The sequence below is a fragment of the Corvus cornix genome, chromosome 1 (assembly GCF_000738735.6).
Source record: "Corvus cornix cornix isolate S_Up_H32 chromosome 1, ASM73873v5, whole genome shotgun sequence".
Classification (NCBI taxonomy): domain Eukaryota; kingdom Metazoa; phylum Chordata; class Aves; order Passeriformes; family Corvidae; genus Corvus; species Corvus cornix.
Window position 1 is genome coordinate 26,603,642 of NC_046332.1, and position 14,355 is coordinate 26,617,996.

The 14,355-nt window shown below is 42.2% G+C and overlaps 1 protein-coding gene across 1 annotated transcript in view; it reads left to right on the forward strand.

The window, feature by feature from the left end:
- Nucleotides 1-1,116: 1,116 nt before the first annotated feature.
- The window catches only part of DCBLD2 (discoidin, CUB and LCCL domain containing 2), a 40,431-nt gene continuing 27,192 nt past the window's right edge, over nt 1,117-14,355 (forward strand). Inside the window, exon 1 of the mRNA XM_039559594.1 lies at nt 1,117-1,246. Within this exon, the coding sequence (XP_039415528.1) occupies nt 1,117-1,246 (130 nt within the window). The remainder of the gene's footprint in view (nt 1,247-14,355) is intronic.

A 14,355-nucleotide genomic window follows, 5' to 3' on the forward strand; every position in this document is an offset into this window, starting at 1 on the left:
GACTTGCAACAGCCCTTCCACAGCAGAAAGGATGAACCATGAGGCCTATACTGGCTGAGAGGCTGATCTTGGGAAGCTGTGCTGTCCCAAGTCCCTTCTGCTTTGTGGTGAGAGACAGTGTGCTCAGTGGAGTGCTGAGTAGGTTTCAATCATGAAGCTGAGAGAAATGTGAAATGATGTCTGTGTAGGTGTGGTTCCCACCCTTCCTCTTCACCCTTAAACCTTGCTGGGAGGAATCTGGGTGGTGACTGCAGCTGTGGAAGCATGAACATGAGATTTTATCACCATTTGAAAATTACATTCATCTATCACTGAAAAACACTTAACAAAGTGCTCTTTCCATAATGATGGTACTAGAAAGATGATTCTTTTATCCTACCAGTGCTTAATGACTTGAGAGTTACCTCTTCCCCCCCCCCCCCCCAACAAGTATTTATTTCTCAAGGGTGACTTCAGCCTTTAAGGCAAGCTCTCCGATCACACACTGTGCGTGCTCAAAAGCTGAGGAGAAGGACTAAAGCTGCAATGGCTTGAGACCCCATAGCCAAGCCCTCCCACATCTAGAGCTGCATTCACATTGTGTGTGGTGCTCTATGACACCAGATTATCCTCTTCTATTAACAACATTAATACTCGTGTTTCCAAGGACTTTTGTTTGGGTTTTTCCCAGAAATTTTGCCTCAATCTCTACTTTGGGGAAAAAAAAGACACAAAACCCCCTGAAATATTCCTAGCCAGCTCGCAGAGGAGGACGGAGGCGAACTAGAGCGGGAATTCAGGGGCTGTCTACTGAGGACTCGGTTTGGGGCCATGAGCCCCGCGCGGGCCGCCCGGGAGGGCGCGGCTCGGGGCGGGGAGCGGAGGGGGCCCCACGCTCGGCGGGGCCGCGCCGGAGCCGCTGCCGCTGCCCGGGCTCGGCGGCGCCGGGGGCCGGCCGGCCGCGGCGGAGGGGGCGGCAGGAAGCGGGGCGGCCCCGCCGCGCCCCCGGAAGCGGTTGGGCGGCCGCGGGGGACGGGCGGGCTGGCGGGCGCGCAGGGCTCAGACGCGGCCCGGCGCGGCCGCCCCGCTGCCCGCGATGCCCTGGGACCGCCGGGCGCGCCGGCCACGCCGCGGGGCATGGTGAGTCCGGGGCGGCCGCTCCCCGCGGGGACCCGGCGGGCGGCCTCGCTGCTCCGCCCCAGCCTCTTCTTCCTCCTCCTCCTCCTGCTGCTGCTGCTGCTGTTGCGGGGCACCGAGGCGCAGAAAGGTGGGTGCGGGAGCGGCGGCGGCGGGCGAGCCCCGTAGCCCCGGCGGCCGCGGGTGGGAAACCAACCCTCCGGGGCTCTGCTGCTGGGAGGGGGAGCCCCTCGGCATGTGGCCCCACACGTCGAACCTGCCCTCTTGCTGGCCAACAAAGAGCGAGAGAAGAGCCCCGTTTTGAAGAAAAAAGAACAAACAAAACTAAACAGCAACCTTTTTTCCTCCCCGCTCCCGCACTCCCCGGGGAGGCGGCGGCGGGAGGGCTTCTCCCGGCAGGGGCGCGACCGGGGCTCGGCAGGGAGCCGGGGCTGTGGAGGCAGCTCGGGGCACAGGGGCAGGGCAGGGCGTGTGTGGGGTTTGGTTTGCCCCATCTGCGGGTGACCCCCCCCTCTTGTAGGCTGTGAGCCAGGAGGCGGATAAAGGGGAGATTCTGCTAATTGTGAAAATAAACTTACGCTCGCCCAAGAGTATGCAGAAGTGTATATAGGGGTGAGAGTTCTGAACGTGTGACAGACTGAGTAGGCGTTGTTGGATTTTTGGGTTGTTTGGGTTTTCTTGTTTAGAGAAATCGACGAGATTTCTTCTCGGGTGGAATTAGTGATCAAGTTTTAGCACTGTGAAAATTACGAGGCACAGCTTGGTCACTTCATGGCAGAAGATCAGAGGATGCCACTGTGACTGTCACTTTGATCATGCGCTTGGGACAAAGTGGTGGGAGTGTTTTGACAGCATCTTGAAACTCACTTCTGGGATTGGGAAGGGATTGAGAAGATTAATTTTGTGGTTTTCAATGCCATTTGCTTCTTGCACTGGTCTTGCATCGTTTCAGAAACTGATCTCCTCAGAAACTGTTCTAAGTTGTCACGTAACTTTCTGGTTTTTTCCATCTCAGAGATGGAAATACTGTTGAATTTCAGAAATGCTATATTTAAATACACAAAGGGAACAGGAACTATATGCACGCTACTGTTGTTGCATATAAATTAAATATTTAAATAATTAAAATTAATTAATTGAATGGAAAAAGTTCAGCAATGTGTCCGTAGACCAAGCTAGTTGTGTGGACATATCTTTTCCTAGTATTTCCAGCTAATTTCATTTAAGTATGTTCCTATACACACACAAAACTATTACTAATAAGCATTTGACACACCTGGTTTTGTTTTATTGTAATTTGTACTGGAGGAGGAGAAGGCCCATTTGCGTTTGAGAGGAAATTGGGCTATTTTAACATTTAGTCTTTGGAAGGTTGCTGCTGGGTGAGGCAGGTAGCAGCAAGGTGTTAGTTCATGCTGTAGGAACATCACACTTGTGCTGACCCGACACTTGTCCGACCTTTTGGTGAGCAGACTGAGTTTGTTATTCTAGGAGAGAACTGAAATAACTGGGGGGGGTAGAGAAGAGTCATAATTTACCTCTAGATGACTGAGTCGAACTGGCTCTCTGAGTAGTCAGGGATGTGTTAGAGGGGGCGGGACCATGCAACAAGAAGTGGCGCTGCAAGGACAGCAGGCTTTTAGGAATGAGTGAAACTTTGTCTTTCTGTACTTCGAGAAACTGCTGAAGAGCTCCTAAGCCGCATTTCAATTTGCAGTGTTTCTCTAGTTAATGCTTAAAGTTTTCTCAGAAGTCTCACTTTTGAGCAAGAGGGGAACCTCTTTACTGACAAGCTTCATTTTATTTGCCAACAAAAAGGAGAGCTTCTTTTAAAGTGAGAGACTCTGGTGTTGTTGAATACAATGTTTCAGTATGAGAAACTGCTAGAGCTTCTAAGAAGAGTTCTGCTAGTGAGGGACTGTTTCCTTGCCAAAATATTTTCATTTATCTTACTCCAGAGAAGGTTGGGGAGCCCATATCCTGTATCTCTAAATGCTGGCATAATTCTAATTTGGTGAGTAGTCCCATACAGAAATGAAGCTGCTCTTGATTGGTCAGCACAAAGCTATTACTCAGTTAGGGCATTAAATATGTGAACAGGCTTTTAAGAGAAGATCTTAATTGACAATGAAAGCCAAGACTTGGGAATTCCACAATTAAGGTTGCTTTTAAGCTCTTTTATAAAAGTACAGTGAGTAGGAACCTAGCCTCATTCATTATGTTAGAGAGGCTGGTCCTCTCTCAGGAAGCAGTTGTTCGTTTTCTTTTCTACTGTTCATTCAGCAGCTCTAAGCCTCACATACAACATGTTGTTTAAATCTTTTTCTGAAGATAGTGTTTTCATTTCTCACATGCTTTTCTTTAGAGCACCTTCCTGGTACGAACTGATTTAAAAAGAGCATTATTTTGGTCAGTGTGAAGCTTGTTTTTAATATTGGGTCAGATGTTGTTATCCTCTCCTTCCAGACAGCAGCAAACTGAGAAATGAAAATTGCAGGTATTTCAGTGGTGAATACGTCTTTCACTTAGTAGCCCACTGTATTATCTTGTAGGAATCATGTGGGATTTTTTTCAGTCTGTCGTATTTCAAATCATTCTGTTTATGTAGTTCAGAATTCCTCGGTCAAGGGCTTGAACTTGAGTGTGTTGCCGTCTTGGAAAATTATGAGCATTTTTTTTTTAGCTCAAACACCTTCAGAAGTGCCCTGTGCTGCATTTCATAATCTTGTGCCTTGGTCCGTCCGATGGCTGCGCAAATCAGCTCTTGTGATTTTTGAAACAGTTCTGTAGTGATTCTAGCTCCTGGTTGCAAGGAAAGTGATATTTGAAAAATGCGTCTTTTTTTGTTTTTCATGTAATTAGGCAGGTGTGAATGAAAGCAAGCCAGCACCATGTAAGCTTCCTGCTCTTTGTGGATTGCATTTTGAGAAACAGTGCTCTTAACAGATGTTTAAGTGTTAACATAAATTTGGTATGGTCTGTTCATTAGCTAAGTTTTATGGTCTGTTCATTAGCTAAGTTTAACCTCTTTTTTTTTTTTTTAATTTAGAAAAACACAGCTACAGGAGCAATGGTTGCTTAGCTTTCATCCAAGCAGAAGTTGAATAAAGAGTCCGTAATTCTGAAATAATGAAGCTTGTACGGTCTGTAGAGCAAGAACTTTGTTATCACACATGTAGTTTGGTAGCCATCTGTTGGGATTCCTAGTGGATACCAATGTACCTGTAAAACTGGAAAAAAGTGCTCAAAGTTAAAAGTAACCTTTTATTCTGAAGCTGATTCCCCAGTGACTTGAAACAGATTTGTTTGCAGTCTTCTATTTTAAAAAACTATTGCTGGATGCTTGTTTTTGAATGTGATTCCCACATTTTGTTCTAAAGAAATAGCGGCTCATGAGGATGTTGTTATATGCTCAAACCTCACTGAAGAAAGTGCAAAAAAGTGATTCACCACTGTAGTTGACAAATGTTTGCTCTGGTGTAGCAGAGAAAATTAACTTCTGAATGTCTTGTACTGAGTTGCCATCATCTGAAGAGTGAAGTGAAAGAACTAAAGGCTCTGTGCACATTGAGCCTCATGAAATGGTTTTCTGTGGCCTTGTGTTTTGGGACTCAGCCGCAGTATTTGTGGATCATTTGTGTGTTCCCTGCTTCTCTTCAGTTCCTCGGTGTGCTCTCCTCTCCGCAGCGCTCCTGGTGTCACCTCTGCTGGTCCCTCCTGCAGGGCAGTAGACAGTGGTGGCTCTGGCTGTGGCCAGTCCAGAATGGGGCATGTGCTGATCCGTCAGCCGAAGTTTGGGGAGAAGGAATCAGGCAAAGAGAAGATGGCTCTAGCTACATATCCATCATCTGCGCAAGAGACTGCAGCTTATCCCTCAGGGTCCTGGAAGAGATGATTTCCTTCTAGAACAGGGGACTGACAAGGGTTCCAGCTGCCAGGGTAGCCCAGTGCAGGTGTGTCTTTTCCTGCTGCAGAGAGCTCTGTGCACGTGAATACAAAGCACTACCACAGAGCCATCTGTCACATGAGCAATTGCCATGTGCTGCCTTGCACACAGTGCTGTTTGCTATTCTTGCTAAATTAGATTGGGTGGTGTCTCACTGCCTTTTGTATTCCTCCTCCTTGGCTGGGCTCTTCTGGGAAGGAGTCACAGCCAAAACCATGAGGAATTATTTTGATTAAAAGGACCCTCAGATCTTTGCATGAGGGATTTATTGTCCCTCAAATTAACATCAGATTAAGTGTTTTATGATGAGGAGGGCAATGCTCTAATGAACTGTTTTGCTTTTTTAATGGGACAGTTTTACTTAAGAGTTCAGAGTGTTTTGAAGATGCAATTGTGCAGCTTGAGGATTCAGGGATTGGTACCATTTAGGCAGGATTGCTGAGGCAAATCCCTTTCCATCCCTGTGTTGAGAAGCATGGAAGAATTTTTCAAGACCAGGGCTTAAAGTTAGGGTAGGCTTATTTAGGTTTTCTGATGCTCTTTTTAACTTCCCAGTATTGCACCTTGAAGATAGATTTAGAGAGGAGAACAATGCCATAAAGAATTTCGAGGAGGAGTGCTGTTCCTGAAGGGAAGTGAGCTGGTATTGGAAGTGTAGACCTAAAAAGAGTGAATATTCTTTGCTTTTGAAAACCAGAACCTCAGTAACATTATTTCTCCTCCTCTATTTAATGAGCCTTATTTGAAGCGGGTATGTGGATCTGGTGGGCAAAAGGTACATCCATGTGTTCTGCAGAACATCCTTCCTGGGAGGTTGCCTTGCAGTACTGGCTTGGTTTAGTCCAGCTCATTTGGGAGCCTTTTGAGGTTGTGCTAGCCTAGTCCATTCCTGTAAAGAATGCAGGAATCACCCTTTTGTGTAAATACTCTTTGGAGCTCTCATAAGAATGTACTGTATTTTGTATTTAAGCAGTACAATGCATATTGGTTTTATATATTTATATATATATATATATGTCTGTGTCTGTGTGGCTATAAAAATCAAGCATCTGAGCTAGTGTTAAAAAGGTAATGTAAATGTTCTTTCAGAAGCTTGTATGCTGTTACTGTGTGCATCTCAAGCCAGTGACCTTCCAGCATGTTAGTGCAGTCTTTAGGAAAATTATTGTCCTGCTACTGAATTGAGATGTTCAGCTTTCAAGACTTTCAGGAATGTTTTCTTATGTTATTCATGTAAGAGAAAAATAATCCGTCTCCTTTTTCTGCAGTTCTGCCAACTTGCTTTATGCTGTGAGAAATGATGCATTAGGTTTTTAATGTGATCACTGCTGCTCTATGTAGTTTCAGTCATCAGCTGGTTAAAGGCTGCCTTGAATGCATCAGCTCTCATAGCTCAGATAGTCATCAGTTCAAATGCAATCCTTGTTGGAATTGCTGCTCAGTGTATTGCGAAGTGTTTCTATATTGGCAATTTTATCCATATTTTGAAAGGTTTTTAAAAAAAAAAACATTGCTTGTCACCCCCACTTTTATAACTGCACCCTGTGCTTTGGGGAAAGCACTTAGGATTATCTGGAATTTGTTTTGTAGTCAAAGAATTTCCTTCTCCTCTTGCATTTTCTGATAAGAGTTGCTTTTAGATTAATTTCTCTAAAATAACATGGAATATCCGTGGTACTTCTATTTAAAATAGTGTCGTTGAAACCATGATCCAAGCATAGAGTGTGGATTTGTTACTAAACTGAAGTTAGGGGAGGTGGAGAGGGAGCAGGAGTAGGATTAATGTAGAAGCCCATGTGGTAACCTGCACTAAGATAGGATCTATAAAATTTTCAGTGCTGGGGTTTTTTTTATACAGAGTGGTAGGTCGTTATCTGTGAAGCTTGTTCATTAATGCAGCAAGACTGAAACACCAGATTTTGCTAAGCTATGTCCTTTGCCATCCATTACTGGAGGCAAACAGCTTGAGCTGTGTTATTTATATTCTGTTTGAGCTTGTTGCTTTATAACTGAACATTTTATGTTATTTGAAACAAAAATTATACTTGAAAATCTGATAGTGACTTGACATTTGGACCACAGAATAACACTGATTTTGAAAATGGCTTCTGGTTAAGGAATTTTTTGTCTAGTGTCTGAAACACGCCCCCCCCCCCCCACCCCCCACAAAAACACCAGCCCTGGCATGGGTAAGAAGCATTTAACTGATGCTTTCTTTTCAGGCATGTAATTTCTGGTGCTTCCCTGCATGACCACTTAGTTTCCCTTGGTGAAGAGTTGCAAGAGGATAACATATATTTATGGTTGCTGAACTCTTTAAAAATGAAATTAAAGCAGATAGTTAATACTTGTTTAGCTATCTCAGCATTTCAATCAGTTGGACTGTGGAACTGTAGCACAGTCATTTGGTACTGCTTATGGCATTTGGATGCTTCCTGTTGGCATTTCTTACAAAATCTCTGTGTTTGCAGTTGTCACTTCTGTTTGGTTATATTCTTTTTTTCTCTGCAAATACCAAAATAAAACTAATTTTCAGTGAGTTAGCAGTCTGCAAGATTTAGACCAGCTCAGCTGGTGGATACTGAAGCTCAGAAATTAGTTATCTTCTTGATTTTGGTGAGATTAGTTGCATCCTGAAAAATCAAGCATGTAAGTGTTTATCTTTGCAGTAAGTGGCAACTCATACTTCTAAATATTTTGTTGCAAGTTTGCAGTGAGACTGTGATTTGAATTGACCTCTCTAGCTACAACACAGTGGGAATATGCTTGCAGTAGCAATATGAAATACAAGTCCATGAACCATTAGAAGTGCAAGTATTCTTAGCAGCTATTGGCAATTGCTTCTAAAAAAGTACATCCTTTTGAAGCAAAAGGAGTCCTGGAAGCAGAATATGTATAAATGGGGACTGACTATGTACATGTCAGCCGTGCTTGCTTTTAATGTTTGCTGATGTGAGGAGGATGTTTTGGCCTCTTCACTGGTCTCTGTACTAGAGGTCTCTGTACAATGTCTTGTGCATTGTGACTCAGGTAATCACTGTTTTCCTACAGTTACTTGACTCTGTTCTCAGTATATTACTGAAAATACTAACTTTTGTCCTGTTAGTAGAAATTGCATGCCCCTGGTTTTTGAGTGGTGTCACAGCTAGGAGGTCCCAGTTCTGCACCACGGCTGCGATAGCATACATTACTATCACATTAGTAAATGTTGGTGTGGAAGCTGAACCAAGTTTGTGAACTCACTTGTGTCATTTTTGGCAGTACCAGTAGGTGTGCTTTTAAGAATGTCTTAGAAACAGATGGGGTGGGGGGTTGTTTTTGTATTTTGTTTATTTGTTTCCTTCTCCGAGTGTTTAAAGCATGCTTGCTTTAATAGAAATAGTTTTAAAGTCTCTTTCTCGAGATGCCTTTCCTCACGTCTGAAAGCTTTCTGGAAAGAAATTTAATGCAACATCCTGAATTCCCCTTAGTTAGTATAGTGACTAGCCAACTCTAAGTAGTCAAGGTGTACAAGAAATCATACTTAAAAAGGCCCTTCTGGTCTTCAGTACTCTATGAATCCATCATTCTTTAAAATTACTTATGAATTAAGATCAAACAGGTTCAAACTTGCTGCTTTTTTTTCTTTATGAGAGAGAGACTCTGGAAGTTTTTTATTTGTGTAATTTTTCTATGTTTCTCTTTTTTTTTTTTTTTTTTTTTTTTAGGAAATATTTCTCTGGCATTTTCTTTATGCCAGAGTTTGTCTTTCATTGGCAAGACTGTATTACAGTGGTTTTGTTAATTGTAGTATTAAGGAAAAAACCAAACAGCTATTTTAAGATTTTTTGTTGTTGTTGTTCTGTGTAGGTATCTTTGTTAACATTTTTTCATTGTTCAGTAAAAGTTTTAAGTCAGTGTAGTACATTTTAACGTTCTTCATGATGTGAAAGCTTAATTCAGCTAATCACAGGATACCACCTTATTAACCTTATTGCAGAGATCACACATCATTTATGTACTGAAAAGTGAAAATAAAATCAATGGTCAGATCATCTATGTACTTTATTAAACACTTCCCTTCCCACTTTATATCTTCCCTTGTTAATCCTCCCTCTAAATCTTCCTCCTAGATTTTTGAAGTTTTCCAAATTTACTTTTAGCTCAAGGAAGAAGTTTTGTTATCTAGGATTGGAATATTATCCATCAGAATGACAATCCTTGCCAGCAGCTCATCTTTGGATTGTCAGTCTTGCTGGAATTTGATGGATTGTGCATGAGGTCACATGGATGCTCTTTCCAAATTTTTTTCCCTACAATGGCTTTTCTGATAGACCCGTTTCTTAAAAAAAAAACCCTCTGATTTTCTTAGTTCTTTAATTGAAGTGCTGTCAGAGGTAATAATTTGATACATCCTTGATGGATACTGTTAATGGTGGAAAAGGGAACTTTAAAAGCTTGGCATGCTTCTGAAAATGGTTGAGAGCAGATGATTCTTCTGTCATGGTTTCTAAAATTGATGATGGTGTAAAAGCTTCCCAGAGTGATGCTGTCAGTCATATCACACTGTTTATCATGACCTCTTAATTGCAAATTCTTGAAGTAGAAGTAGTAGCTCTTTCAGTGCCCAGTTGCAGCTTTGGATGTTGAAGGATAACACTGAACTGGTTGTGCCACAGTTCTCTTTAGTTTCACCCCAATATAAAATTAAAAATGCAAAAATGGGGTGTGTAAAATGTAAAATGGCAAGACAAGCCACTTGTATAGCTACTTGCATGTAAACATGGGGTTTTTTTCTGGAGAGTAGCCCCACAAGAATGAGGCCGGTGAAAGATCCTCAATGTCTTGAGTGGAAAGATGAATTACAGTGGTGCAATTTTGCTTGGTTACTCCTCAGAGTTCAGAGCTTTTGCCTCTGAAAGGGTTGTTCACCGCAGAGATGCAGCCTGTATGCTGAGTGTGTTGTGCATGAATGTTGGCCTGCAGGTTCCACACAGGGTTTCTTAGCTGGCAGCCGCTGCATCTTTAGCAGGACTGTGGCCAGTTAAAGACCACATCTGGTTATTTTAACTTTGCTCCAGAATGGTTAAGATATGGAGAAAGATGTCTTGCCTTGTTCAGTGTGGTGGAAAGAAGCCTTAAGTACTAAATTTTTCTTTTGCAAATCTGTGAGTTTTGTGATAAGCCACGAGGCCCTAAACCACATTATCTGTTAAATTCTATTTTTATGCAATTGTCTACAGGTGTCAAGGTACATCTCATTATCACAAGAGTAGAAAGAGGAATGCATTAAATTGAATGCTTTTGAACACTTGTGTACACAGGCTAGTGATGATCAGTTTTTGTCTTTTTCCTAAGTATATTTGAAAATTTCAAATAAAGCATTTGCATTACTTTATATCTTCATTTTTTAAATGATGTTTTCAAGTTCTCCAGTCCTCTTACACAAAACATCATTTTCTTCCTGTTACAAAGAAGATACAGCCAAGGTCATGGGCAAGCTTAAAGTTCACAGATAGTTTCTACTGAAGCTTCACACACTGTCTTCCTACATGCTCGTGCTGTACTTTTAATGATAAATTTAGCACTTAAAAAATGGTGGCTCAAACGTTTAAATTTACTGTCATCTTCCTAGTTAATAATATTGTTATTCAGTAATACATAATATTTATTTTATTGATTGTTTTTATAGAGGGTCAAAAGTGTGAAAACATCTTTGTTTTAAGGGAATATCTACATGGCAAAATTAGGCATGAAATGCCTTTTAGAACAGATTGTGTATTAAACTTTATGATGCTAGAATGAAGCCAAGTTGTTCAAAATGGGGAAACTCCAAACAGTCCCCGTGGTAATTTTGAAATTAGATTAGAAAATGATTGTTAGAAGTCAAGATGATGGTGTGTGCCACCTACACTGGGAGAAGGAACTGCTGTTGCAGAGATGTAGAGTGGGACTGTTTCATCAGCTGGATGACAGACTTTCAAGAGGGTTAGAAATATGCTTAAAGTCTCTTGGTGCAGCTGTGGGGTGCAAATAATGACAAGTGTGTTTTGAGGTTTTCTTTTTGAAAGCATCCACACTTGGTTTGGCTTTTTTTTTCAGGTACCCAAACCATGAGCTTCCTCCCTGCCAGCTTCTGTCGACTCCATGGTACCAAAAATTATTCTTACCTGTGACAGCTGCTGCCTCCTCCCTGTCCCTACCATGCATCCTCTGCATTGTTCAGACTCCTGTGGCTGGTGGGCCATACCCATCCCTCACCCAGCAGAAGGCAGCTGGGATAGGAACCTGGGCACAGAACTGTGGTGCAGCCCAGCAGGGGTACAGTGAGCGCTGGCAGTGGATGGGGCAGGGAGGGGACAGCTGCTCATGAAAGGCAAGATCCATGGTGCTGCCACCGTGGATCTGCAGTTCAGGGTGTGCAGTCTCATGTATGAACTGGAAATGGAAGGGAGAAAATGTTGAGTGTAGTTAATTTAGTGTGTGAATTATTGGTATGATTGGAGAACTTTTTGCCTCTTAGTTGACATATGCGAGGCTTGTGAAATTTCATGGGGTCCTAGTGTGGTGAAGAGTTTGAAAAACTTTTCAGGAGGTTTGAAGCTCATTCTGACCGTGACTATTGCTTATTCTTGTAGTGTTTTGCATGACCATCTGTGTGTTATTTTTCATTTATTCATCATCTGTGTTTCTGCTGTGTAGCGCTTAAAGCACTGAAGCACAACAGTGTTTATTTTTAAGAAAGTGTTGGTGCAGATTGCAAAGTAAATGCTGTGTCTTGGGAAGTGGGCAAGCTGCGTGTGCGAGCCAAAGACATACAACATGAGCTGTCACTGTGAGTCAGCCTGGGCAGCAGATCAGAAGGGCTTCTGCATTATGTACCATTGAGCACAGAGTCCTTGTGTAAATCACTTTTCACCATGCCTAGCCTGTCTTCATAGGCTCCTTTTGCCAGCATACTATATAAGCAAGTCAAAACTGTTCCTGAGGATTCATATAGTTTCCCTGACATCAGTAAGTAAAAGCTTTGCAGCAGTCTTACACAGCTGATCTTTCTTCTGTTCTTTTGAAGTAGTCAGTCCAGTTAGTACACGGCAGCAGAGGAACACATCTTACCTGCTCTAACAACTTAATAATTTTAGATAATTTATTTTAAGATGTTATCATATTCTGGATGCTCAATTTAGGATTCCTAAGTGTTACTCTTTTGTGTAAAATTCAGGGGCTGAAAGCTAAGACTGGAGTTCCAGAGATACGATTATAAACCTGCATGTACAGATAAAAATAATAAAGTGCTAATTATCACTAGCCCAGCATGTGACCAGTGTTGTAAATGAAAACAGTAAAATTTTGTTGTAATGGCATATTAAATTTTGTACTTTTGCTGTAAGAACAAGAATCAGCCTCTGTCTCCTCTCACCCTCTCCTGTCACCCCACTGATCTGCCAACATCTTGAAAAGCAAATGCTTACTGTGCTCTTGTCCTGTTCCTGTCTTTGTTAAACCTCAGCCCATAATTTCATTAACTGTCTAAGGGTGCCCCACAACAGGTAAATCAATCCAAGCTGAGGCAGCCATAATCCCACCTGCCCTCCATTCCTTGCCCTGCCACTGGCAGTGGCACCAAGAGCTGCCTCAGAAAGGTGGGTTGGTGAAACCCAGCGCTGTGTGGTGGCAGTGGGTCAGGCACTCTCTGTAGCCAGCTTGGTTCCTCAAGCCAGTGCACTACTCCTGTGTGACTGCTCTTCCCAGGATTGGGATGGTTTCTGCCTCTCTGGTTGGCATTCAAGGTTGTTTAAAATGCAAGCACAGGTTGGCAGTGCTGGTGAAATACGCAGTTGCTGGTGTTTCCCTTCTCTCACACTGTCTTATCCCTCTGTCAAGGAAGGTGCTGCTGCATGTGCATACTCAAATAAGTTAGGGGGTTGCTCTAGGTTAAACCTAGCAGCTGTTTTTGTGCCAAATCCCTGCTCTGGTTGGCCATGTGGCTGCATAAGTGTTTGCCTCCAGTACCAGGAAGGGTGTGAGAACATGTGGCCAAAAGGGAGAGGCAGACAAGGCTTGCTTTTGTGTGTGGCTGTGCTAATTTAAAGTGCCTTCAAGTGTTTATTGACCTGTGACCTCACTTGTGGCAGTGTGGGGTATTTTATGTTGTGAAACGTCTGTAGTGGGATGAAATGCCCAAACCAGTGTGTTACTGAGGCAAATAAATGGCATAAAGATCAAAGTGGACTGTGTGCTTGTTGGCTTGTTAAGAAAATTAATTCTGACAGAGGAACGGATTCCTTCCTGAAGAACATCACTCTGTGGAATTCGGTGGAAACAGCAATGAGTTTGGAGGACACAAATAAGGGCATTTAAAAACACTTGGAAAAGCTATTTAGAATGTGATGTCTCTGTGGTCTTAATTCCTCTGTTTCTTATTCATGGAACTCTTTTGTTCTTTGTGTAAACTTTCATGCCCACACTGAAAAAAGCAAAAAGCAGATGTAGTATCTTTTAGTGGTATGCTGATAAAAAGCAGGGAAATGCAGAGCACAGGGGCTGAACAGAAGAGGAGAAATTATAGTAGTGCGTTGAATCAGCAGCATTGAATCAGAAAGAGTTGTGTATTTAAAGTTAAAATAAATGCTTTAAAACACCCTTTTTTGCTTACATAACTCTACTAGATTTGATTCTACCTTTGCTTAGTTAAAACAGTTTTAATTACATCCAATATTTAGTCACAAACATACAGAAAATCATAGCTTATATAAAATGTATGTAAAGTCTTCTCAGGAAATCCACTGGTTAAAATGATCCCGTTCAAAAGGCAGTGCCATGTGTTGAGACTGAGACGGGTGTTTTGATATGCTTTATATGTTATAATATTGAACTGTCTAATGTCTTTATCACTCACTCTTCTCTAAGTAAGGAATGGGAAAGTATTCACTGGTCTAAAAAATTATTTTTTAACATGTTTTGATAATGAGAACAAGGTTAGCAGTCACTAACAGCAACTGTTCTTAGTGGGGGGAAAGTTCTGATTAATTGACTTCCACAACTATAAATCTTTTTTTTTGTGGGTATTACTAGACTACTTAGGACCCACTCCTGCATGTTCAGTGTTCTTTCATTTTATTAAATTCCACATTTTCTTCAATTATCAAAATCCTGTGGATTTGGTATGTTTGTGTTGGTCTGAGTCCTCTATTTTGTTGATGTAAAGAACTTGGCTTTAAGAAATCATTTTCAATTATCTGCATGATTGCATCAGACATCAATGTCCCATGGCCTCGGGGTCGTATGGGATCTGTCAGGAGGCTTCATCCAGA